This window comes from Balaenoptera musculus, chromosome 8 (assembly GCF_009873245.2).
Source record: "Balaenoptera musculus isolate JJ_BM4_2016_0621 chromosome 8, mBalMus1.pri.v3, whole genome shotgun sequence".
Lineage (NCBI taxonomy): Eukaryota > Metazoa > Chordata > Mammalia > Artiodactyla > Balaenopteridae > Balaenoptera > Balaenoptera musculus.
Genome location: NC_045792.1, coordinates 102,500,819 through 102,526,899, shown reverse-complemented (window position 1 = coordinate 102,526,899; position 26,081 = coordinate 102,500,819). Strand labels below are relative to the sequence as shown.

Genomic DNA, 26,081 nt, shown 5'->3' with positions numbered 1-26,081 from the left:
CGTCAAAGTTCTGCTCAGCTCCCCTGCGAGGCTGCCCTCTCAACACTGAAAGCCTGGTTGCAAGTTGTGTCTGTCTCACGGGGAGCTTGGTGGCCTCACTCTAGAGCTAGGAGTAGGCAGCTGGGCCTTCTGAAGACCTCTTGGCCCTCCAGGGTTGAGAAGTCTGCCTTGGTTGGGGGCTGGAGAGAGAATAGTGTCCTGGCAGATGCCTCCCTGCTGGGGTAGGAGGGGGCAGTGATGTGGGGAGGAAGGAGGAGTAATCACCAGGTCCCCACATGCTGCCCTGGTCATAGCCCTTGGGCATTGGCTGGACAAGGTCTGGGAACTTTTTTGGACTCAGGGCCTCCCTGGTGGGCTCAGCGTCATACCAGGGACCTACATTCCCCAGGGTCTCTTCAGTAGCTAATGAAACAGTCATTGCCTGCCCCCCGAATGCGTGGGTGAGAGAGGAAGGAAAAGGAGGATGAGCTTAGAGACTGGGGTTTTGGAACAGGAGTGAGGACAAGGCCTGCGGCTTCTCCAGAGCCCACTGGGGTAACGTGAGCGACCCTCACATGCCCAAAGCAGCCCTCAGTCCCTTAGGGACCCCTGGTGTCAGTGCAACTCGGACTGTCCGAGCTGGGGGAGGGCCCTTAGAGACTATTCATCCCCCTCTTGGAGAGACAGAAATGGAAGCTTCAAGAGGCTACATGGTTTGCCCAAGGTCACAAAGTGAGCAGGCCGCAGAGTTGGAACCAGAAGCTTGGTCAGATCCAGGGGCCGACGAATGGCACAGTGCTGTCAATTCTCCCTGATGCCAGAAGGGGGCGATGTGTCTTGGATAATCCTCAGTGGCAGCAAACCCGGGGTGGTCTGGGCTGGTCTTGCATTGCACTGAGTTCACGGCAAGGGCAGCAGGGTTGACCATGTCTTGTTGGAGCTCTGCTGTGGGCCAGCCATGATTTCTAGGGAGTTAGGGTCTATGTGGCCAGGCAGTGATGTGTCCCTGAGGAGAACTTCCTGGTGTCACCCAGAGTCCCCAGGCCAAGCCCTAGTTGTTGTTGGAAGGTGCTGGGCTTAGAACCCCCAGGAGACAACTCAGAGTCGGGAGAGGCTGGCAGAGGCCTGAAGGAGTTCTGGGGATGGGAGACTTTGGAAGGGAGGGAGCGGGGGTGGAGGGGATCTGGCTGCACATCTATGAAAGGCCCTGATTACAGGCCGGAACTGGAATCAGATGTGTGGGAGAGAGCACGGAGCAGGTTCCTCCAGCTGCTCCCCCCTTCCCGGGCATCTGGGCTTCTCTGGGAGGGGAGCAGACAGATGGCAAAGTGGAGAAGGAAGAGAGAAGAGTGGGGGGTGGGCATCTGCGGGCTGCTGTATCTCTGACAGGAAACTGGAGTCCGGGATGGGACACTGTGGGGCTGCAGGACCTGACAGCTGGATGCCGATGTCCTGGGAGGGCAATGGGGACCTGGGGAGTGGGATGCCGAGGTTCTGATCCCACTCCCTTTGCAGGGGAGTTGTACATTGGCGGTCTGAGCAAGAATATGTTCAACAACCTGCCCAAACTGGTGGCCTCCCGGGATGGCTTTCAGGGCTGCCTGGCCTCGGTGGACCTCAACGGGCGCCTCCCCGACCTCATCGCTGACGCCCTGCACCGCATCGGGCAGGTGGAGAGGGGCTGTGACGGTGAGTGTGGGGCACAGAAGTCAGGTGTGACTCTGCACGCTGCAGGGGGGCCAGCGGTAGAGGCAGACCAGGGCCGCTGAGTGGATCTTCCTCTCAGACCTCGCAGGAGCTGCCACTCTGGGCCAGGGTATGCGGGAGTCAGGCGGGTCACTTGCCCTCCCTGTTGCCTCCCACCCTGGCCACTTATCACGGTTCCAGGCCAAGACTAGCAGTCCTTGAGCTCCCCTCCATCCCCCTCCCACCCCCATCAGTTCTTGGCCCTTTCTGCCCAGCAGAACGGAGGGCAAGACCTCTCGGCCTGGCCCCGAAGCTTCCATACCTCCTGAGGCTGGAGGGGGCTTGGCTGAGCAGGGGGTGTTCCTTCCTCCTGCCTCTTCCAGGCCCCAGCACCACCTGCACCGAAGAGTCTTGTGCCAACCAGGGCGTCTGCCTACAGCAGTGGGATGGCTTCACGTGCGACTGCACCATGACCTCCTACGGAGGCCCCGTCTGCAACGACCGTGAGTGCAGGACCGGGAGAGTTCGGGGTGCTGGGGGGAGATCCTGGCCCGTTCCCGGCCCCAGGGATGCTCCGGAGGAGGGAGGGTCTCTGAGAGCCGTGCTGCTTGCTCCCTTCTCATCCCTTCTCGTCACGAGAGACCGAGGGAGCTGCTGGCTGCTCTCCCCTCCCGGAGTCCCCTCTCGGGCCTGTGCAGGACTGCTGCCGCCTGCACGTCTGGGGCAGATCGCTGATAGACGGCCGCTCCTCTGCCTTCTGAGCTGGTGGGACACCGCTCCCTTCACCCCTCACCAAGGGCGTCAGCCTCTGTCGCTCTCCCCATGCGATCCTGGCGATGGTCTCACAAGTCGTAGCTCACACATACACACTGTTGCACAGGGTGGGGGGTGGGAACTGTCGACCTGCACCCCCTTTCCTCTGGTGCCCTCAGAAACGTGCAGTGGAAGCCTGGGATTTCCTGCCCAGAGTAGGCCCACGCCCCAGAGGATGGGCTCAGGAGACTCTCAGGAGGGCAGCCCTCTGGAGCTGGCTTCCCTGGAAGCCGGCTGTGGTGCAGTTCCCTGGTTTTCCACCCAGCTGCAGGGTGTCCCTTGGAGCCACAAGAACACTCCCTAGTGTCCCCACCTGGTTCTTCTCCTCCCTGGCTGGGTGTCTGCTGCCAGCTCGCATAGTGTTTGAGGCCCCTTCCCAGAGAGGGCAGTTTCAGCGGCAGTTTCCAGTCCCTACTGGTTGGTGGCCAGCAGCTGGTTGAGCTTGGCAGACGGAGGGCAGTGGGGCAAGAGCGGGGGAGAGCCAACCTCCTGCTTGCGGGGGGCGGGCTGGGGAGCACGCAGCCTCTTCAGGTGTCATTTGAGTGGTCTTCCTTGGGGTAGCCCTGCTGAGACCAGGGACATGAAGAGTCAGCTGCCTGGGAAAAACACACGGACACACAGACACACAGACACAGACACAGACACACACACACACACACACACACAAAGGAGGATGGGGCTTCTCCATTTTACAAACATGGACACTGAGGCCTGGAGGGGTGGGTGGATTTCTGGAGGAGTGAACGGTAGATCTGGGCTGAGAACGGGGGTCAGGGCCTTTGCCTCTGTGCCACACTGCAGAGCCTTGGTCATCTGGGCAGAGTCCTGAGTTTCTTACGGGATAGATAACCTACTGGTTTCAGGGATTGGGCTCTTGCGTGGGTCTTGATTTTTTCTTCTACTTTGTAAGAATGCCCACCAATCTCCCTCAGCGCTTTCCTGGTGCTCTCAGGCAGGCCTGTCCTTCGGTACCTCCACATCCCGTCCTGTCCCCCAGGATTTTTCTTGTCCGACCTGCCACTCTGTGTACCTTCCAGCCCTCAGACAACGGCCACCTCAGGGGCACTCCAGCCCTGGCTGCCGGGGAGTAAAGACAGGGCTGGGCCTCGTCCTCTCCAGCTCACTCAGCTTTGCACGGGCGATCTGGGGACGGTGGTAACTTTGCTGTTTAACAGTAACATTCCCCACTGATTGTTTCATGTTTTGCAGCTTGCAAAGCCCTTTTAATTTGTCCTCAGAGAAGGCAGTAGGATGGAGACCAACCATCTGATTTAGCTGCTGAGGACACTGAGGCCTCAGTAAGAGGCAGTTCCCTGCCCTAAATCACAGAGTGCTAGAACCTAGGCGTTCCTAAAGTTTGCTGCCCCTGCTGCTCATTTAGTCCCGGGGTGGGGGGTGGTGGCGGGGGTGGGGGGTGGTGGCGGAGGTGGAGACGGTGCCGATGGTGGGCATTGCTTGCCCGGGCTGCAGGGCATCAGGAGCGAGAAAAGCTGCTGCCCGTCATCACTATTACACTCCCACACGATGGAGCTTTCTGGAAGGGAGCGTAGAGAGGGATGGTGGTTTAGCGAGTCAAGCCATCTTTCAGCAGGTGTGGGAAGGGAGCTTGGAGCAACTTCTCTGGGGGCAGGTGGGAGGCAGGGAGCGTTGGGGCTGGGCACGTCTTGGGAAGTGTCACTGTCCCCGAGCACTGGTCTGTGTGTCTGGTGGCAGAGCCTGAGCAAAGCCATGGAGGTAAGGACAAGGTGGGTGCAATCTGGGAGCCTCCAAACTGGCCCTGGGGTACCTCTGAGATCTCTGGCCCCAAAGGTCGAGGCAGGAATCTTGGGTCAAGCCACAACCCCCTTTTCTCTTGAAGCTGTGCCTCCTCCCGCTTCTCCAGGCTTGGCTGTTTCATGTTCGTGCTGTCTCTCTATGGCGGGTCTTCTTGAGGCTCCACTGATGCACGACTTCAAGCAGACACTTGGCCCAGAGGCCTGTTTGCTTCACCCCCAAGTGTGAAGGCCCTGGAGGCACCACTGGGCACCAAGGGCCCCTGTGCCTGAAGAGAGGGAGGCGGGTGGGAATGGCCCAGGTGTCCTTAGAGGGTTGGGCCTGGGGTGTGGAGCTGTCTGGTGGTGAAGAGACTGGGATGAGGAGGAGTCCGACCTTCAGGACAGCCTTTCCCCTTGTGTGGCCTCAGTTTCTCCATCTGGGATATGGGCATTACACCTGGGGCTGAAGGTACCTCTGTGAGGCTCAGGAGTCTGCCCTGGGAAGGCAGGAGAGAGATCAGAGGGAGAGAAGTCATCTCCAGGATGGGAGAGAGGAAAGCGGAGAGAGAATGAAAAAGAGAATATGAAATGAGAGGGGAAGGAAGCTGGAAGGAGGCATGCTTCCTGGCAGGGCCTGAAGTCCCAGGGCTGAGGTCAGGACAGCTCCCCTTGGCAGCTCAGTCTCCCAGAGCCTGTCCCTGGCTCGCCCAGGCAGTCGGTTCTTCCCCATCTCTGCCCCTCTGTGTGTTTCTCAGCTCTCCACTTGCTCCGCAGCCTCTATTGATCTCTTGCACACCTCTGTCTCTCCCTTCTTTTTTACCCTCTGTCTCTCCCCCTTGCTCCTCAGCGTCACCCTCTCCAGCTCTCCACTTCCCACTCACTGGTATTGATTGGCCTCTAGGCGGTTTCCCTTCCTCTCCTCTTGCCACCAGCTCCTCCCTCCCTCCCTCCCTCTGGGACCATACATTTCTGCCTGCTCAGAGCTATGTCAGTCTCTACCTCAGCGCCAGGGCCAAGAGCGTGCACGGGATGAGGGCAGGAGGACAAGGCTTTGGGGGCCCCAGCCCTGCTCCCCAGCCTGCAATCTCTCCTCCCTCATGGGGCCACGCACCACCTGGAAACTTCCTCCCGGGTGCCTCTGAGGACCCCTTTCTTCCCTTCTGAAGGGCTGGAGGCCAAATGGGGCCCTGGCATCTAGCAGGGCTGGGGAGGCGGCAGCTGCGGTAGAGGAGCTGTCCCGGGTTCTGACTGCACCCAGGAGCTGGGTGCAGAACTTGTGGGGCGCCTGGTGGCAGTTTTTGCTCCACAACGGAATTCAGAATCAATAAGCAGGAGCCAGCCCCTCCCTCCCCTTTCGCACCCCCTTCCTTTTGCCCTTTCTTCACCACCTCTCCTTCTCACTCTATGACACTCCTTCTTTGCCTCCTTCCAGGTCCCATCTCTACCTCCCTCCCTCTCTACCTTCAGCATCTCCCCCCCACCCCCATGCAGAGGTGGCATCCAGATGAAGGGAAGAAAGCCTCCCTGCACTTACCTCTTGGCCTGTGACACGTGTTTCCCAGAGGTGTCCCAAAGTCTGAGAGGGGGCAGATCTCAGTGGAGGGGCCCCTAGAAGGAGAAGTGACTTCCTCAGCTGGACATGAGTGGCCCAGGAAGGGTTTTGTCACAAGTGGGCCACTCAGTGGATAAGTATCCTGGAAACCCCCTCCCCAGAGGGAGAGGTTGAGGCAGCGGGAGGGGCAGGGGAAGTGGAGAGGAAGGATTGGAGGAGTCCAGGAGGGTGTGTGTGTGGGGGGAGGGGAGCACCCTGTTGGAGAGGTGTTGAGGGACTGTGTGTGTGTGGCATGTCTTACTCTGGAGTACCTTTGAACCTCTGGGTGCGTTGTCTGTAGGCGCATGGGTGACCCTGTTTTTGGACGGTGAGCTGGAGGGAGCTGTCCGTGTGTACGTTGGCTGTTCATTCATTACCTGTGACCAAACATGTATGTGTGTGTGCATGTATTGCCTCCGTGAGCATGTGTAACACGCTCGGCTGAGTGTGAGTTCGTGTGCCAGTGTCTATGAGCACATGTATTCATGTATGTGTCTGAGCCTATGTGTGCGTGCGCGTACACTGATGCCTGTATGGGCACGTGGGTGTCTCCATACCCGAGCCCGTCCACATCCTAGCGTGCACGTGTGTTCCGAGGCGTGCGTGCAGAGGTGGCGGTGGCCACGTCTCTGCGCACTGGACCAGCGAGCACTCCTGGGGTTCGTCCAGGTGGGGGGGAGGGAGGAGGTGGAAGAGAGCGGCCTCTTCTGCTAGCCTCAGTCCTGTTCAATTATTCAGCAGGGCCCCTTCTCCGGAGGGGGCGGGAGGGGAGCGCGCGCCCGGGCGCGGGGGAGGGGCGGGGCTCGCGCAGAGGAGAGGCGAGCCCCGAGCCGGCTAGCCGGGAGCCGCGCGGCGGAGCTGCCCAGCGCCGCCCGCAGATCGGGAGCCGCTCGGGTCCCTCCACCCTGCCCCCTCCTTCTCCCGCGCTCCCCCTCCCCTCGCCTCCCCTCTCCACTCCGCTCCTTTCCTCCCTCCTCTCTCCCTCCCTCTCCCTTCCAGCCCTCTCAGCCTCTGCAGCAACACTCCGCTGCCTCCATCTCTCCGCCGGAATCTAGCAGGCTCACGCCTTTCCTCTGCTCAACCCCGCTCCCCTCCTCTCCTCTCCCCTCCTCTCCCCTCCTCTCCCCTCCTCTCCTCTCCCCTCCCCTCCCCTCCTCTCCTCTCCCTTCATTCCCCCCTCACCCGGATTTGCTTCCCTTCCCTCTTCTCCCGCCCCCCCTCCCCCGGCCCCTCCCTCCTTTCCCCTGTCTCCGTCGGGCGGCAGCGGCAGCGGCAGCGGCCCTAGCCTCCGTCGGTCTCCCGTTTCTCTCCTCCAGTCCCCCTCCTCCCCGGCTCGGTTTTTCTGCAGGATTTCCCCCGCTTTCCCCTCCCTGCTTGGCCCCCGCGCCTCCCCTACCTCTCCACCCGGCACCATGCCCCCTCCCCCGGGCGCTCCCCCGGGTTTCTGACGGCCCTCTGCGCCGCCCCGACCCCGCCGGGATGCGGGGAGACCCTTAGCTCCTCGCGATGGACCCAGGCGTCCTGGACCTTGGCGTTGCCACTCCGCGGACCCCGGATTTCCCGGCGGGATCCAGTTGATTTCGTTGGCTCTGGACCGAGGCTTGGGCTCTGGTTTTCCTTCTCTTCACCCCTACCCCCCTCCCGGGGCTCGGAGCCGGAGGGGGGCTTCGCGGGGCTACGCAACCCCGCATCCCTGCCCCCGGCCATGGGACTGTGAGGCGGCCGCCCCCGGGCCGAAATGCCCCCCGGGGGGAGCGGGCCGGGGGGGTGCCCTCGCCGCCCCCCCGCCCTGGCCGGGCCCCTGCCGCCGCCGCCGCCACCTCTGCTGCCGCTACTGCTTCTGCTGCTGCTGCTGGGGGCGGCCGAGGGGGCCCGGGTCTCCTCCAGCCTCAGCACCACCCATCACGTCCACCACTTCCACAGCAAGCACGGCACCGTGCCCATCGCCATCAACCGCATGCCCTTCCTCACCCGCGGCGGGCACGGTAAGTGGCGCTGCCGATACCGGCCGGCCGGCTGGCCCCCGGGGCCTCCCGTGTGCGCGGCCCTGGCCCCCGCGGGCCGCACCCCAGCCCGTGAGCGCCGAGGCCCGGCCCCTCGGCTCTGCGGGCCCGTGCCCCCTCACCTACCATCTTCGGTTCCCAGCGTCTCAGCCCCACCCTCGCCTCTCCATCACAATCCCCCAACCCCGTCCCTTTATCACCCTCATCTCTGTCTTCATCACTTTCATTCCTCGCCTCACCTTTACCTCCGAATCCCTATCTCTGGTTTGTTATCACCTTCCTGTTTAGGTCCCCTCACCACCTCCCCGTCTGTCCTTTCATCCTCTCTGCCCAGCTCTCCCTTCCGTTTCTCTTGCTCTTCACCTCCTCCGTCCCTGCCCCTTATCATTTCTCCATCTGGCTTACCTCCACCTCTGCCTCACCATCGCCTTCCCACTGCTGGTCCAGCATCTCTGTACCCATTATTTTCTTATCTTTGTCCCCCACCAACCTCTCAACTCTGTCCCATCTATCATCTCTGGCTCAGACGTGTCCCATCTCTGCCTCTTCCACCTCTTCATATCTGTCTCTATTTTACTTCTGTTTCTCCAGCAACTGTCCCGTCTTTGTCCTGTCTTTCCCCCATTACTGTCCTTCCACCACCTCCCAAGCAATCAACTCGCTCCACTGTCTCATTATTCTCCCAGCCTCGTTCCCTGAATCTCTGGTTTCTCCTCTCCACACCTCTTCATTTCTGCCCTACCTCCACCTCTGATCCTCAGTATCTCCCACCTCCCACTGTTTGAATTTCTGTTCCCCTGTCCCAGTCTCCCCATCACCTCCGGAGTCAGTCCTCTATCACTTTACACTGACTATCACCTCTTATCTCAGCGCCCCCTCCCATAACCTTCCATCTCAAAACCTACTTCCTCTTCCCTCTCAGACTCCATCACCTTCCATTTCTGACCTCTATCACTTCTGGTTTCTCCCCTTGGTGGGTTTGCTGGCTCTCCCAGCCCAGTCCCTTCATCACCTCATACCTTAGACCTCTAAGATTCTCTGGATGCCATCTCTTCCCATCTCTGTACCTGCCACCTTCCATCTCTGTCTTCCGTATTATGTGTACCTCCATCACTTCCCATTATTGCATCCCCATAACTTCCAATCTCTGCCCTCCCCACTACCTCCCGTGTCTGTCCCTCTTCACATTTTACTCCGTGTCAGACTCCATCATTTCCCATCTCAGTCTCTCCTTCACGTTTCATCTCAAAGCTCCTGTTACCTACCATCCCAGAGACCCCCATCACCTCCCATTTTAGTCCACTTCCCTTCTCTGTACTCCACATCACCTCCCATCTCTGTACCTTGCTATCACTTTCCGTAGGGTACCACCGTTTCTGTACCTCTCTCACCTCCCATATGGTGCAACTCATCACCTCCCATCTCTGTACCTCCATCACTTCCCATCCATATACTTCTTCACCTTTCATCTTCGGTCCCCATCTCATCCCTCCAACACTCACCGTTTCTGTACCTCCATTACATCCCATCCCTATATTCTCATCACCTCCTATACCTGTCCTCCCATCACTTCCCATCTCTGAACCCCTATCACCTCCCATCTTGGTACTCTGACATCTCCATGCTTCCATCACCTTTTATCTTGACTCCCATCACTGTGCCTTCACCAGTTCTCACTCTGTACCTTGTTGCCTCTAATTTCTGTATTCCCATCACTTCCATTTCTGTTCATCCATCCCCTCTCATTTTTTTTTTTACTCCATTTTTGTTCTGCCCTCATCTTTCATGCCTGTATCTTCACTTCGCATCTATGCCCTCATGGCTTCCTATTTCTGCACTCATCTCTGCCTCCCCATCGTTGTTCTACGTCTGTCCATCCTTGCTTCCCAGTCTTTGTTCCCCCATATCACTTTAAGTTCTTCCACCCCTTTTCTACTCTCCTTCCCCCTTTTTTCCTAGTTCACCTTTATCTTCTTCATGTCTCTACTTTCTCTTCATCCAGTTCCCAGGAGCGGCCTCTTCCAACACTCTTCTTCATTCCTTTCTTCTCCCTTGCCCAGCAGGGTGTCCCTGGCTAACCTCTGTCCCAGCTGGGGTCCTCTCTGTGCGATGCTCTCCAGGCTCTTTTCCTTGCTCCACTTCCCCCCACACACACACCTTGCTCCTGATTTTAACTCCCCTTTTCTCCCCGTGAGCAATCTGGCCCTCTTTGCCTTTCACCGTCCTCTTCATCGTCCCTTCTGACTCCCTTGAGGCTCAGTCCCCAGAGACACCCAGATAGGACATGGTCTTTCTGGGCAATGAGGAGAGGCATGAAGGGACAAGAGAAGAAAGGCTATCAGGGGAAATCATGGTGGGGGGAAGAGGAGAGGAGGTGAAAGGGGAAGGGAAAGGAGAGAGGGGCTGGCCCAGGGGAGCTGAGCAGATTGGAAGGAGGGGCCTGGGAGCCAAAGTGCCAGAAGAAGGCTCAGTGAAGGAGTTGGAGTCGCGATGCAAAGAGCTGGGGGAGAGGGAGGGAAAATGGAGGAAAGAGCTTGGGGGGGTGTTGGGGGATGGGAACCTATGGAATGTTGGTGTTGGGATGGCCTCAGAGACTCCCTTGCTGTGCAGAGGAAAAAAACAGCCCCAAGAGGGCCAATGGCTGCCGAGGACCACCTGGAAGCAGAGGAGGTGGAGGGCGCTGCTGGGCAGTGATGGAAGGTGGTGGGGAGACCGAGTGGAGGAGCCCAAGAAGGGTCAGGCAGTTAAGAGGAAGGAAGAGGGTCAAAGGGCAGATAGAAGAGGAGGGAGGAGGCCAGCTGTCATGGCTGAACCCCACCTGGGCGCACCTCAGACGTGGGGGAAGGCGACAGGATGGGCTTCTGCTGGGACCCCATGCTTGGCTAGAGGAAGAGGCCAGCTTGGGAGACCTTTGTAGGCCAGAGGAGACCCTTCCTTTCTGTGCCAACATCTCCCTGGCTTCCCCCAGTGTGAGAAGCCTCTCTTTCTTGCACCTGCGTCTCCACTTCCCTCCTCTTTGGGTTCTTCCTGCATTCCTCCTTGCCTTCCTTCCCTCCTTCTCTTCACTCTTTCCTCCCTTTCCCTTTCCACACTCAACCCCACCTGTTACATAATATCCCTACTGACCTGCCAGACACTCATTGACACTCCTGCACCTGATGTCAGTCTGAGCTTGGGAGGGCCAGTACACCTGGGTCCTAAAAATGGCCTGAGGGGGTGACACTCTCCTGATTCCAGTTTCAGAGCCCTTTACGAGCCTTGCAACCCCTGACCTTCATTTCTTGTACCCTCTGAGGCCAGGAATAGAGGGGTCAATCCCAGTTCGGTTCTGAGTCAGGAGCTTCCAGGGGTTCTGGATTCATCACTCCAGCTTATAAAGGGGGCTGGCACTTAATTTGATTTTCTGGATATGGGTGTGTTCACTTGGATTTCTGACTGGATGTCTTATGGCCAAGAATAGGCTTAAGAATTGAGGGGATATTGTTCTGGGATCAAGAGAGACCTGAGCCCAGGGCTCTGGATCTGGAGAGATAACCCCTTGGATTGTGAGGGTCTGTATACAAAGAGCTGGTGTGGGCTGTGGGCACCCAGGACTGCAGCTTTTCTGGATTGTGCAGGACGTTTTATCCTCTCATGATTCTAGATCTACCAGAAGGTTTTTGTCATGGCTTCTGATGCGGCAGGGACGTGCAGGCAGAGGGTCTGCACATGTCGTTTTAACCACAGGGGCAGCACTGCATGCGTGGTTTTTCACGTGGGATGATTATGTTGTTTGGGTCTGGGTAAGCTAACCATTATTAATGGTTGGTTGGGGTTTTTTTTTTTTTTTCTAGAATGCAGGTGTGTGGGAATTGTACAGAAGATTCTTGATCATTTAGTGTTTTACTGGATCAGTGAATTTCTGGGTCCAGGAGGCATTGAGGGGACTATGTTGGGTGTGGGCAGAAGGTTCCAGGCCTGGGCCTTTGGGTGGTGGCCACTTGGGCCTGTGGCACTTTGTGTCTGGCCAGAGGCTGTCTTGCCTTGGGCTTCAGGGTTGCTCCCCACCCTTCCACCCTGCACTGTTGTGTACTATGTAGCTCACTAGCGTTTTCCTGGGGAGGTCAAAAACAATGGGTCTGGACCACCCTAGGGCAACATAATGGGCCTTGGCTTTGGCCCCTTTCTTCTCTGGAGCCCTGTCCGGAACCTTTCAGAGGTTCTAGCTGTGGTTCGGTGTCCTGGGCTCCACGTGCCTTCGCCCCCCGACCCAGGGCATCCGGTGGCCAGGGCAGAGGACGGCTTGCGGAGTGAGAGGCGGGAGGCGCCTACGCAGCGCGGCGGGGAGGGACGGGGAGGGACCAGGCGGAGTCCCGCCCCTCCGCCCGCGTCCTCCCCAGCCCGAGCCCTTTGCGCCCGAGGGCTGGAGCGCGGTGCCGGGGAGAGAAATGTCTCCCCAGGGTAATTACTGCCGCCCCAGTCCAATAAACCATTCATCCTTCACCTCTTCGGCCCAAGAAGTGTCTCTCCACCCGATCCCCCCACTGTGTAATGAACGCCCTTAAGCTTTAACAGGCCAGCCCCGCGTAAAAAACTGGCGGCAGTGGGAGAGCAGCTGTGTAATAAATCCCGGGGGAGGCCCGGCCGAGCAGGGCCCTGGCTGGGGACTGGGGGAGGCTGGGGCGGGGGTGTGCGGCCCATGCGCCATGGGCCTCGGGGGCGGGGACCCGTGCGCCTGTCCCGTCCTGCGCGGTGCCAGCCGCTGCCCTCGCCGCCTGCCAGGGCCCGTCTTTGTGCGCTTACCGCCATGTTTCCCGGCTGTCTCCTGTCTGGGGTCTGCCTCTCCACACTGGGTCTTTGTGCGCAGCTGGCTGCGTCGTGGCCTGTGTGTGGGTGTGGGGTCTGCGGGTGCGTCACTGGGGAAGTGTCTGCTGCGGAGCCCGGGGTTTGGAGCACCCGCCCCGCCTCTGATCCCTCCGGCCTCGCTGCCCTATGGGGCATTGGGCGTGCTCGCTCCTCACGCCCTCTCCGGGCTCAGCCAGATGTGCTGTCTGGGTTCCTGGGGTGGGAAAGTGAGGAGAAAGGGCCTCCTTTCCCCTAGACCTGGGAGATTTGGGAGGCTCCAGGTAGATGGAGTTTCCTTTGCTGGTCTGAGGGATCAAGAAACCCAGTAAGCCCCTCCTGCGTCTGACTGGGAGGCCCTGGAGCCCGGGGGCTGAGAGGCAGCAGCCTCTGGTCCGGGAAGCAGGGAGGGGTGTATGTGGAGGAGGGTCAGCACCTTAGCTCCCCTGGCCCTCCTCACCCCCCAAATTTTGTACATGCAGCTTGTGAGTGAGTGGAGGGGGAAGGGAGGACGCTGGCTATTACGGTTACCACGGAAACAGCCGATTTTCCAGAGTGCTGCAGTGTTGGGAGTGGAGAGACCGTTGCTGACCGAGGCCTACCCTGCCCCTAGCCTTCGGGCCCTGCCCTGTCCATGCAGTGACCTGCCGGAGGGCGGGTGTGTGGCTCACTGCCCCAATCCAGCTCTCCACCCTGATCCTGGGACCCCATCCTGAGAGTTCAGATCTCACCACTGAGCCTCTGGGGCCCTCAGGTAGGAAGCATACCTCAGTTTGAGGGGGCAGAGCCGAGCTCCCTCTATCTTCTGCGCGGGGGGCTTTCCCTGCAATGTGCTGTGGCAAGATGTCAGTTAATTGACATCAAGGTGGTTCTTTCCCACCTGCCTTGCCCCCCGGGAATCATCTCTCCCCTCTAGCCTTGCCTGGGGAGACGGAGGGCACTGATGACAAGTGCTCTGGGTGACAGCTGCTGCTCCCCCAACCCCAGCCCCCCGCTGGCCTCACTGCCTCTCTGGGACCCAGGCAACAGCCTTCGCTTCTCTCCTCAGCTCCCCCTGGGCCTGCAGATGGTGCCTCCCTCCAAGGCACTCAGGAGTCCCCTCTCCTTTGGGGGCCTAGGAGCTTCCTGGGCTAGAGGCCCCTGATCCCCGATTGCCCAAACTACAGTGGGGTTCGCAGTCCCTGAGGTGAGAGACCCCAAGGTGCTTGAGAGGCCTGGCCTTAGTGTTACCAGCTTGGCTGCCGTCTTGGCAGAGGGGTTTTGCTCCGGGGAAGTAACCCAGGCCTTCCCTGACCCGGACTTCCCATCCCACCCAGAGCTCTCCCACCCCCAAGGCCATGCTTTTCTCCCAGCCTACTCCAGACTTTTGCCCTCAGGCCCCATCTGCCTCTCTCTTTCTCTCTGGATAAGTCCTCCCCTGAACCCCTCTCCCCGCAAGAAGTGCTTTGAGAGGAGTCGTTAGTGGCTAATTATTTAATTAAGCATTTTATGAATCTCATCTGCTTCATTTATGTTCTAAAGAATGCAAGATTGTTGTCTTCCCTTCTCTGAAGGCCCCAGAGTACTAGTCCTCTAGGCCTCCCAGACAAAGCTCCCCTCCCGGAAACTGGGTGACCGGCCCCAACTCCTGCCTCCACCCTGGCCATCAGTCTGCCCCCACCCCCAGGGAGCCCAGGCAGCCGCAGGAGGGAACAAGGCGACTAATAGGGTTTATTTTGGGGCTGAGATCGTTAGGGACCTCACACCCGCCCCGGCAGCAGCCGGATGGCAAAGAGGAGACAGAGGGGGAGAGAGGGTGGGGTGGGGGAGGGGAGGGAGAGGGAGCCCTTCATCATCTCTGGCTCCCACTCTCCCGCTTTCTCTCACCTACACCCCTCTCTGTCCCTCTCTGTCCATCTGTCTCTCTGCCTCCTTCCTCCTCTGGCTGTCAATCTCTACCCCCCACCCCCTTGTCTGTCTCTTCTTTTCCGGGCAGGGCTCCAGGACCCCCCCTCCCCCCCGCCCCGTTTTGGCACCCAGGCAGCCCCCTATTTGGGAGTAGAAGCAGGGAGTCGGGGCAAACTGGGACCAGGATTTGCAGGGGCTTGGGAGGGGGTGGGGAGCAGGTGCTGGAGTGGGGCCAGCCTGCAGGCTGTGAGTCAGAGCAAACAGCCCCTGCTCGTCCTCCCGCCATCGCCTGGGGCTCCTTTTGCCTCGGTGCCTGCTCAGCTCAGGCCCCACAGAAGCACACACCTCGAACCTGTCACCTCTGCCAGCCCTGGGAGCACTCGAGTGGGTCAGGCCTAGGCCCCCTGGGTCCTGCCTGTCCCTGGCGATCTTCTCTGTCCCCTTGCAGCCAGCCTCTCTCCGGGCTCTCTCTCTCTGTGTCACTGTCTCTATTACCTCTCTGTTTTGCTGTAATTAAAGCTAGAATTCTTGATGAGGCAGCTACATCTGTCTGTGCGCTTGCACGGGCTCCCACCCAGGCACCCGCCTGTCAACTGTTCCCTGAGAGGGCAGGGCCTGGTGGCCGCTGTGGGTATCACAGTTGAAGCCCCGTACCCTAAACCTGGTGTCCCAGTGCTCTGGTCACAGCCCCAAGGACCTGCTAATCTCGCCCTCCTGACCTCTTATCTCCCTCTCCCTTTCCTTCTCTCTGCAGCCGGGACCACATACATCTTTGGGAAGGGGGGAGCACTCATCACCTACACATGGCCCCCCAATGACCGGCCGAGCACGAGGATGGACCGCCTGGCCGTGGGCTTCAGCACGCACCAGCGGAGCGCCGTGCTGGTGCGAGTGGACAGTGCCTCCGGCCTCGGGGACTACCTGCAGCTGCACATCGTAAGGACGCGGGGCCGGTGCCCCCGACCCCCCAGCCTTCTACCCCAAATCCACTCAGTCCTCTCTTGCCGTGGGACCAGCACCTCACATCTTTCCCTCCCATGGAGCCCTCAGAACCTCTGCTCCCTGAGTGCTGGGGTTTCCTCTCTGTGGTTCGGCTCCTGAGACCCATTCTCCTCCCGGTTGTTCACTGAGGTCCCCAGAGCCACCTCCGCTGACCTGAAGCTCCCCAGCTCCCCACCCTGAGACCGTCTGTGTCTCTGACCTTCCGGAATGTAGTCAGGGGCCTCCTTGAGCCTTCCCGGCCCTTCTCCTGCAGCCTGTGGGAACATCCCCACCTTGTGACTGCCCTGGGCTGCTGCCTGCTCACTCCTGCACCACCTATGCCTCCCACTGAGTCCTGTCCCCTCCTTCGGGCCTCCCTGCCCGTGATTACTGTTCCCATGACCTTTGCCCTCCCAGCCGCCCCCTTACCCGGCCTCCCTTACAGCCTTTCTGGCCATAGCCCTGCTCATTCCTCCCTGACCTCTTGGCCCTACCCCACATCTCTGCTCTGACCTCCGGTCCCGCTCAGCTCTGCTTTTCTCTGCCCAGCTCCCCTCCTCGCCCTCTGCTGCTTCCCACTGCCTCCCTCTAGGCCTCCCGCCATGCCTGCGGCTCCTCTTCTCACAGTTTCCATCCTAACTCTCGTCTTCGGGCGGCCCCCTTTCTTCCCCGTCTCTGATGCTGCCCCACACACTTCCCTGTGGCCTCAAGCTTGGCTCCATTTCATTTCTGCTCTTAGCCTCTCCCCTGCCCTCTGCCCACTGTCTTAACCCTTGGGCCTCTGACCTCAGTCTCCATTTGCCACCTATGCAGCCCCTTACGGCCCCCTCCCTTCCCTGCCCGCATCCCACATGGTGACCCTGGCCAGGACCCCCCGAGCTGGGAGGGTCGAACAGGCTGGCCAGGCTCTGTGTGCTGGAAGGGTCTGAGTGGGGGGCCCTGAGCTTTCAGGGGAGCGAGGGAGCCAGGGGAGAAGGCTCGTTTGGGCTCTGGCCCCTCCTTACGACAGCTTTTCAGGGTCCCCAGCCTGCACACCCCTTCCCCGACACGAGGGAGGGACGGAAGGAGGTCTGAGGAGAGCTGGAGGAGCGGAGCTGGAGGAGAAGTGGCAGCTGATGGACACCGGGCCTGGGAGGCCGGGCAGGGAAACGAGGGGGAAAGGAAAGCAGAGTAGGAGTAGCCTGGGAAGAAGGCCTGGAAGTTCCGTGCATGTGAGCGTCTCCACCTGCGTGAGAGGCAGTGCGGACGGTGACTGTATGTGACTGTGGGCCCCGTGCAAGTTGATCGTGTCAGGAGTGCTGGGGGGGAGCGCCGTGGGGGACAGTCTCGTGGCCTCTGATTGGGTGTGTCGCTCTATATTTGTATTTCTTGGCAGTGTGGTGTTTGCTGCTGTTTCAGTCTCCTGACTGCGTGGCAGGTGTGACTGTGTTTCCGGGTCCCTCTCTGTGAGTGAGGGCTGCTGCTCTCTCATCACATAGTCCTGAGAGGCAGTGTGTGGCTTTGGAGCAGATGCCCGGGTTTGAGTTCCAACTCTGCCACGTCCTTGCTCTGTTCTAGTGCAGTCACCTTGTCTCTCCGAGCCTGTGTCCTCATCTGTGTAATGGCATGATAAAAGGACAGAGATGCTCACAGGTTTAAACGAGATCATGTATATAAAGCACTGAGGACATTGCCCAGCCTGTAGGAAGCACTGTGTTCACTAATATCCTGAGCATCTGTGAGCATACACCTGGGTGAGTCGATCTGTGGGTGTACTGTGTCTGCCTCATTGACAACTTCTGTTTCTGTGCCTGTAGGTTTAGGGGACAGGGTTCCCCCAGTGCTGAGGAGAAGGGGCAGGGGGATCAGGGTGCAGGGAGAAGGAGTCTCCTTTCCCCTCCCAGCGGTTGCCCACAGCCCTCGCCTCGTGCCGGGTTATGGAGGAGCAAGGGTGATGGAGGAACGAGGCCTGGTGCCTGGTGCTGTAGACTGCGGCGGCGGGGCGGGGCGGGGCGGGGCTGCCCCTGGGATGGGGAGCCTGGCGAGGGTCGGGGGCCCTGGAGGAAGCGTGGGAGCCATGAGAGAGGTCAGCTCTGAGGGGAGAGCTGGGCACCCGACGGGCTGAAGCCCCCTGGGGCAGCCCCCAAGCCCCCTCCTCCCCTGGTGATATATCAGCTCCCACCACAGCGTCATTAGCAGCTCTCAGAGAGTGGGGAGGCGGCAGCAAAATAAGAGAAAAGCAATTTGACGTTTCTAATAAAGCGTCGCTCCACTTTGCCAAATTAATTTTGACTCCCATAATTATTTGCTGTAGGAGCGGCCTCGTTCTCCCACCGCCGCCTAATGAGGTAATTGGGGAATTAGGAATTAATGACTTTAACAGAAGTGACAACTGACTTCACGTGGGGAGCAGCTCTGGGAGCTGCCTCTCCCCCGGAGTGCACGGCTCTGGGCTCTGGGCTCGGCTGCCTCCTAGGAAACGCAGGTGCCCTGCCTTCCAGCCGCCCTGGACAGCCCTCTGCCATCCCGGCTCCCAGACCACTCCTGCTCCTTGACCGTTGTCACCACCCAGCTGAGCCTCATGGGGAGAAACCCTCAGAGGCACCCAAGGGGCTGATGCTATTCTATTACTAACAATAGTACTGAGGTCTGTTCCTCTCACGTGGGGAGCAGGGACCACCCCTTCTCCCTGGATGTCGTCAGTCTGTGGGTGGTGGATGAGTGCGGCTTGCTAGTACCCTTTGTTAGGCAAGCTCAGCCTCAGTTTCCCTGCTTTGCTGCATCTGAGGGACGCTGCATGTGTATGACTCTGTGTGTGTGTGTGTGTGTGTGTGAGTGTGTATGACTCTGTGTGTGTGTGTGCGTGTCTTTCCCAGGTTCTAGGAGGGGGAGAACCACAGTGGGGAAGGGATAGGGCATGGATCTTCAAGTGGGCCACAGCTGCACATCCTGCCCCCCAACTCTCTCTGCAAAACCCCAATCCCTGCCCCGTCTGTGAGTCACCCCATCCCCACTCCCAGTGCCGCCAAGCCTCTCGGCCCTGTTGGGCGCTGGAGGTGGCAACTAAATGGTTCCTCATGCCCAGGCCAGACTGCGACAGTCTTTCAGGAAGACTCCAGGAGTGTAGTGTCTTCCGTGATGATCTGGTCCCCGTGACTGTGTGAGCCTGTGCGAGTGTCTGTCCTGTGTGGGAGGAGGGGTGCAGGAACTCAGGAGGCCGAGTTCGGGGGTGCTGCTGGGTAGTACAGGGGAATGGAGTAGGGGCTCAGGTTTAGGGCCAAGTGGGCCTTCCACTGGCTTCTTTAGATGTCTTTGGTCTTGAAGGAAGGTTGGCCTCAGTAGCCTCTCAGATCACCCCCACCTCCAGCACTCTGAGTCAGTGTCTCCCGAGACTGGCGGGCAAAGCGGGAGAGAGCACTTGGCTTTGGAGTCAGGCCAACTGGGGTTCAGATCTGGGGTTCCTTTCTTATGAGTTGTGAGATTGGGGGAGGTTACTTAACCTCCCTGAGCCTCAGTTTCCCCCTCAGTAGAATGGGATGCTGTCTATTCCTCAGAGGGTTGCTGTGGGCATGAAGAGAGCATGTGTGTACAGTACCCACAGAGGACCTGGCACCATTTAGGGGTTCAGTGAGGCTCTCCCTCTCACTCTGGCACCATGGACAGAACTCTTCCTGGGCTGGATCCTGGGTGGCCTCTGCAGGGTTCCCCATGCAGGTCCTCTCTGGAGCCTGGGCCTGGGAGAGGTTGCTCAGACTGACCCTTTGCTCCCCTTCTCCAGGCCTCAGTCCCTGTCTTTCCTCTTCCTGCCCCTTCCCAGCTGCCGGCCCTATCCTCTACCATTACACCCCCAAGCTCACCTTCCCTTAATAAGCCCAACATGGTTTGTCTTCTTGATCTCTTTCTACACCTGACTCCCTCCAAAACACACAGTCCAGACCCCATACCTGTGCCCCCTTGACTGCAGAGGGGCTGCCCCCGCACTCAGGCCTGACCTCCATGGGCTGACACCTGCCAATGCCCTGGTGCCAGAGCCCCCAGGGACTTGCCCAGTGCTGAACATGCAGGGGAGGCGAGGCTTGAGCTTGGAGGTGTGAGGAGTGGGGAGGCCGGACCCTCCTCAGGCACAGGGCTGGCTTCTGTGGATTCCTCTGTTGGTTGTGACTCGGTGAAGCCTCCACCTTCTGTGGGCCCACTGGTCCTGGGTTTCTCTTGGTCGTCCCTGTCTGGGGCCTGGAGGCTCAGTGGCCCTTGCATGGAGGAGGTGCCCTGTGAACATTTGTGAACATTTTGATTGAACCAAAAAGCAACAGGCAGGTGTGGTCAGTGGAAGTGCTCCAGGGTCCATGCTGTGCATCCCACGGTGGCTTCCCCAACCTCTCTGAACCTCAGTTACTCCCTTGCTTGCATATGAGGCGGGGAGGGGGCAAGCCTGCCCACCTCCTTGGGCAGGTGAAAAGGTCCAGTAAAGACGTGGCTGGGAGAGGTGTGTTGTAAAGCTGTTAAATGCTGCAGAGCTGGACCGGTGGTGTTCACAGGTGGAGTTCTAGGAGTGAACGGTCTCTCCCTCCGGATCCCTGACCTCTACCTCCCTGTCCCCAGGACCAGGGCACCGTGGGGGTGATCTTTAACGTGGGCACGGACGACATTACCATTGACGAGCCCAACGCCATCGTGAGCGACGGCAAATACCACGTGGTGCGCTTCACTCGAAGCGGCGGCAATGCTACCTTGCAGGTGGACAGCTGGCCGGTCAATGAGCGGTACCCGGCAGGTAGGCGGCGCGGGGCGCAGAGGAGGTGCGGCGGGAGGGGCGGGGCAGGGCGGGCAGGGCGGCCTCTGATAGGAGAGCTGCCTGCACCGGGGGCGGGGTTAAGTGGCGAGGCTTTCGGCTGCGGGAAAGGCGTGGCTTGTAGGGGCGGGACGATGGCGGGGCGCGGCTAAAGGGAAAAGTTGGGATTTGTAGGGTGGGGGCGAGACTGTGGGAGTGGGTCAGCTAGGAGGGAGGCGGCACAGCTGAACAGGCAAGGATGCAAGGCCAGGGTCCAGTTTGTGGATGGGAGAGGAGAGGAGCGAAGGAAGGTAGAGGTAGGGAGTCTGTCGTAATTGAGGGAAGGATGAGTTGAGAAAAGAGGGACAGGTGGAAATGGGGAGGTAGATGCAGAAACCAAAGAGAGAAGATCCAGAAGTAACCCAAAACGGATCTTGGCAAGGAGGCAGGGCTGTTCCCAAGGATAGAACCAAGGCAAGAACCCAGGTCTTTACAAAGAGCAAGTCAAAGGTTCATATTAGGTGATCTCGATAAAGGAAGAGAAGTAACCATGGAGACCCAGAGAAAAGGAACCCCAGGGTCTCAAGAAGTAAGGGACATGGTGAAAAGGAGAGAGCGACAAGTGACAACAAGAGCGAAAAATAGGTCAAGTGCCTTCAACAAACCTTCATTGACAACCTACTAGTATCAGGTCCTGTGCTGGGCCCTGAGGACACAGCATACAGCCCCTGCTTGCAGGGAGCTCACAGTCTTGGGGATGGGGGAGCACGGAGATGCAAAGAGACCCAGTTCAACAGTGTGACAGCTGTGGTGGCCGAGGACACACCAGGGTCTGAGGAGCACAGGGGAGGGACAGAAATGAGGACCTGAAAGACATGAGGAGGCAGAGACTCTGCAAGAATCTGAGGGAGGCAGAAAAAGAGCCTCAGAGTGAGAGGAAACCAGAGGAGGAGCAAGGGAGAGATATGGAAATAGTCACCGAGACAGAAGCCAAGACGGAGGCAGCTCCCAGAGGGATGCAGGGAGATATATGGAGCCGCTGTCGCGCAGACCCAGCCAGTGAGAGAGGAGGTGGCCAGAGCCTTGGGAGGGAGAGGAAGAGGGAGGGGAAGTGGAGGTACTGCAGGAGAACCGCAGAAACACAGAGATGCGGAGATACAGGCTGAGCAACACTGCAGAGTCACACGCGCGGGGGCCGACTGAGAAGCAGCCCCTGAGAAGCAGAGAGAGCGTCTTCGGGCTCAGCCCCTCTCCTGGCAGAAGTGATGCCCAGAGAAGCTGCCCCATGCTGGCTGAGAGGGCCGTGGGCAGACGGACAGTGAGAGGTTCAAGTGTGCAAACCCTCATGGACCCGCTTACGCTGGGATGAAAATGCCAGTGTGGGCTCACGACTCACAGTCATGCAGGCTTGTACCCAGACACTCTCAGGCAGCCCCTGGAAATAAAGAGAACCACACCGCCCCCTAAGAAACTCAGAGGCTGACGAACACGCAGGCCAGCCCCAGACACACAGACAACTGCAAATATTCACATGGTCAGACAGACACAAGGAAAAAAAAGCCCTACAGAGGGATGCCAGCTTACACCAGGGCCTGGGCATGTGTAGGGCAACTCAGGCACATAAACGCTCCCGTGCTGAGCCCCACAGATGCGCAGACACTGACAGGCCAGGCTCTGTGGGCATCAGACTTCGCTCTGTCTTAGACATACACACCAGTGAAGACACCAGCCTACACTGGACAAGGCTGGACTTGGGGAGCATGAAGGCTTTACCATGTCAAGCCAGAGCTCCTCCCCTTGGAGCCCAGTAGGCTGGATGTGAGGTTAGAGGAGTCACGCCTTCTCTCCTCTACTCAGGGACCCCTGGCTGGGGTGCGGAAGGCCACTGGGTGCCCCCTTACCTGCCAAGCAGAGCAACCTGAGGGCCTGGCGGCTGCCTGTGTGCCCTGTGGCAGCAGATCCCTTACGAAAGCTGAGAGTCACCCTGAACAACGCCAGCAGGCCAGGTTAGCAGTGTGCGTGGCCCAGACTCTTAGGAGACACAGCCCAGGGACTCCGAGTCAGCAGGACCTGCCTTTAAATCCTGGATTTCCGACTGACAAGCTGTGTGACCTTGGACAAGTCATCTAGCTCCTCTGGATCTCAGTTTCTACCTCTGAAAGTTGGGGATAATATCTACCTCATAGCCGTACTGTGAGAGTTCCATGAGATAACCTAAGGAGAGTGCTAGAATGGCGTGGCGTAGCAGAGGTGCTCAGAGGTGCTGTGTAAACAGAGCTTTTGTTAGAATTGTTACGTGTGCCAGTGAGACACACATACATTCTTCCCTCCTTCTCAGGACCCGCACACAGACAAATACATGCCACACACAGACACACAGACGCACCCACAACTATCCCAGTGCAGGTAGGTGCCCGAATGCCTCCTGCCCTCCTGCCTCTCTGCCTCTGTCTGTGTGCGCCCTCTCCCTCCCCTTCCCCATCTGACCCTCTTCTGGCTACTATACTTCTCCTCCAGTGTCTTCTAGGGCCCCTCCCAGCCCCGTCCCCAGGGCTGTGCTACCTCTAACAGAACACAGGACACTGCTGGTCACTTGCCAGTCTCTCCTGCTTGGCTGGGGCTCCCATGGTCAAGGACCGGACCTTCATCTTTGCATCTCCAGTACCCAGCACCAGGAACAGAACAGGCACTCAAGAAATGTTTGTTGAGTGACTAAACAAATGGATGATCCATTTTTGTCTGAAACACAAGTGACCTGAATCTGTGGATTCAGAACCTGTGGAATCTGTGGGGAGGCAGCGTCTCATTGCCTCGCAAGCACCTAGGGAGGCCCCATCCATGCTCGCGTGAACACACCATGGGCTCATTCATGGGATGTGTATGCAGGCAGGCCCAGGCCCAGGTCTCACTGGGCAGGTAGCGCAGCTGTGCAGTGGGAGATGAGAGGGAAAATGCCCCCGGCATGCATGTTACTGAAGATCGTGTAAGTGGTTTCAGTGGGTAGAGTGGCCAGATTCCCAAAGGAAATCATTTCCATTTCCACGGCTGCAGTTTGGGATCACCCACAGCCTTGGGGAAGAGCTCACAGGACACACAGACACACAGACACAGACAGACAGACACACATGCACACACACACACACATCCTCCTTCCTCCCTGTGAGTGGAGAGAAGAACAGGTGTGTATCCAGATGGGCAGCCAGGATTGAGAGGAGGGGCGGAGCTTAGGAACTGTGGGGGGAGGAACCTGAAGGAGGAAGGCTCAAGTGGGAGCTGGGCTGGGTTCCCCAGGGCCGGAAGGAGAGGGCACCTGAGCGGAGAGGAGTCTGAGGGTCTTGGAATGAAGCTGAGAGAGAGGGGTAAGAGAGCAAGGTGCCGCCAGGCAGAGGAGGGCTGGGGTGCCTGTAGGGTGGACCAGGGGTGGAAGAGGAGGTGAGATGCAACGGGTGGGCGAGGCAGCTGGGTGACATTCAGCTGCCACAAGCAGGCACCTGTGACCAGGGTGAGAAGGCCGGAAGTGCCTGCAGTGAGAGCAGCGGGGGGCTTGGGGGGATTCAGATGGAAGCTGGTGGTGGGGTGGGGTGGTGTGGGAGGTGAGGGGAAGCTGGGGGTTGAGCACGGAAGGTAAAGGGAGCCGAGGGGGCTTCGAGAAGTGGTTTAAATCTCACTGTTAAATGCGTGTGCTGGGCCACCCCTTAAATGCCGCATAAACCCCCGCTTAACCCGTCCCTCCCACTTCTAAACAGCCCTCTAAACGCAGTAACCAGCCGGGCCACTGAGGCCTCCCACCCCCTAACTTAAACCCGCTAAATGCCCCTCCCCGCCCCTCTGCCCACCTCTGGGATGGGGAAGGAAGTGGGCAGACTGGGAGAGCACAGACAAACCTGTTTAACCTCTGACCTTTGACCTTCCAGCTGCCTTTTCTTCCATCCCCCTTTCCTTTTCTTCTTTGTCCCTCTCTCTTTCTTTGGGTCGCTCCCGCCCCCAGGGTGGGGCTGGCTCTGCACAGGAACCTAGGGAGGGGGACCGGAGGGAGGACGAGGGACCCGCGTTTCTTCTCCCGCCTTGGGTGGACCTGGCCCCCTCTCCGTTGGATGTCGCTGCTTACTCTGAGTCTCCTGAGAAATGCATAATTACTTTTCTAATTCCTTTGGACTTCGCTGCCTGAGAAACCTACTGTCTTTCTAAACTTTTCCAAGGAAACTTTGATAACGAGCGCCTGGCGATTGCTAGACAGAGAATCCCCTACCGGCTTGGTCGAGTAGTAGATGAATGGCTGCTCGACAAAGGTAATTAACCAGAATTAATTAATTAATTAATTAATTAACTTTAAAAACACTATCTTAAAGGTGCAGAGCTCTCTCTTTCCCCATCCGTGCCTTCCCCGTCGCCCACCCCCTAGTGAAAGGACAATTGTCCGGCCAGGTTGTTCCCTTCCTCTCTGTTGTCAAGGGTCCCTGTCCTTTAGAGTGGTGGTTTGGGCAGGGGCGGGGCTTTTCCTAGAAGAGGGAGAGTCCTTGGTCTCTTTCTAAACCTGGGAAGGAACTAGGATCATAGGGGAGATTCTGGAACCCCTCCAGGAAAGCAAGCTAGAGTGCAGGTTGGGAGGGAGCTGCCCCGTTGGCTCAGAGGTTTTGTCAAGGGCCAGCTGAGGGCCACAGCACACTGAGAAGCAGGAAGGCTTTGGGAAGCAGCAAGTGCTGGTCCTAGGATCCAAAGGCGGGTAGGAAGGGTCCACCAGGGTCATCTGAGGAGCAAAGGGAAGAGTGGGGGGCTCAGATCCTACTGGAAAGACTGCCACCCTGAGAGAGTGTCTGTGGGGCAGCTATCTCTGGAACGGGCCCACCTCGGTCCAGAAGGTCTCCTAGAAGCAGTGGAGGTTGCAGGGAGACTAGGAGATGGGGAAGAGGTGGCCGTCCCACGGGGATTCCTGTGCCTGCTGAGCTGATGAGGAAGACAGAACAGGCTGGCTAAGCGGCCATACGTGTGAGGCGCTGCTGGGTGTGAGGGAGAAGGCCACTTGTCACCAAGGGAAGTTGGGGCCAAGGGCAAAGCCATCCCATTCCCTTTGGAGAGGGGGCGAGCTCTGTACCTCTAAGGCTAAACTCTAGGGGGGAAGTAGAACTGTTAAACCTCCACCTAACCAGCTGATAACTGAGCTTTTAAATGTCCACTGGGGCCTGCCCCAACTAAAACCCCCAATGTCACTTCCAGCCCCCCACACGGCCAGCGGGGACTAAACATGCTGATAACCAGATGTGATAAATCCATAACAGGACAAAAAGTTAAAGGGACGAACAGACATCGCTAAAACCTACAGCGCCCAGCCACACTGGGCTGCTCTCTCCAGCGGGGTGAACTTTAACCCTTTGAGGAGTTCGTGGTGGGTGGGGCCCCAGGGGCCTAGTTGGCTCACCTATGTAGCTTCCTCTCCATTACCCACCTCCTTCTCCCGGAATCAGAGAGGCCAAGGGAGCAGCTTGGGCTGAGGCTGGGACAACTTGTGACCCCAAGGGTAAGGAGAGCCGGACAGGCCCGGGAGGGGGGTGGGGGGGCGGGACTTGTGGTCCAGATGAGGGAAGAGCTCCTGCCGGTGGTGTGGAACCCCAGGCATCCTTTACTAGCTGCAGGGTCACATCTTCTCTTTAGGCCTCTATTTCCTCTTCTGGAAAGTGAAGGGTTGGGCCACATACTCCAGTATTTCCCAGAGTGTGGCTGGAGGAGCTCACTTGTTGCGTGGCCTTGCTCAAGGCTTCCCCTTCCCGAGCCTCAGTTCCCTCCTCGGGGAGACAGGGATGGTGATCCCGGCTCAGCCTGCC

At 58.8% G+C, this 26,081-nt stretch overlaps 1 protein-coding gene across 15 annotated transcripts in view; it reads left to right on the top strand.

Annotated features, from left to right (window-relative positions):
- The window catches only part of NRXN2 (neurexin 2), a 109,540-nt gene that overhangs the window by 64,312 nt on the left and 19,147 nt on the right, over window positions 1-26,081 (top strand). For 6 of the 15 annotated variants that reach the window (XM_036861712.1, XM_036861698.1, XM_036861705.1 and 3 more), the window contains 4 exons: window positions 1,495-1,668; window positions 2,049-2,168; window positions 15,289-15,470; window positions 20,094-20,265. In XM_036861712.1, coding sequence (XP_036717607.1) covers window positions 1,495-1,668; window positions 2,049-2,168; window positions 15,289-15,470; window positions 20,094-20,265 — 648 coding nt within the window. Of the gene's footprint in view, window positions 1-1,494; window positions 1,669-2,048; window positions 2,169-7,047; window positions 7,809-15,288; window positions 15,471-20,093; window positions 20,266-24,461; window positions 24,552-26,081 lie in introns of those variants that run through there. The other 9 variants (XM_036861697.1, XM_036861702.1, XM_036861701.1 and 6 more) reach the window with 3 other exon arrangements.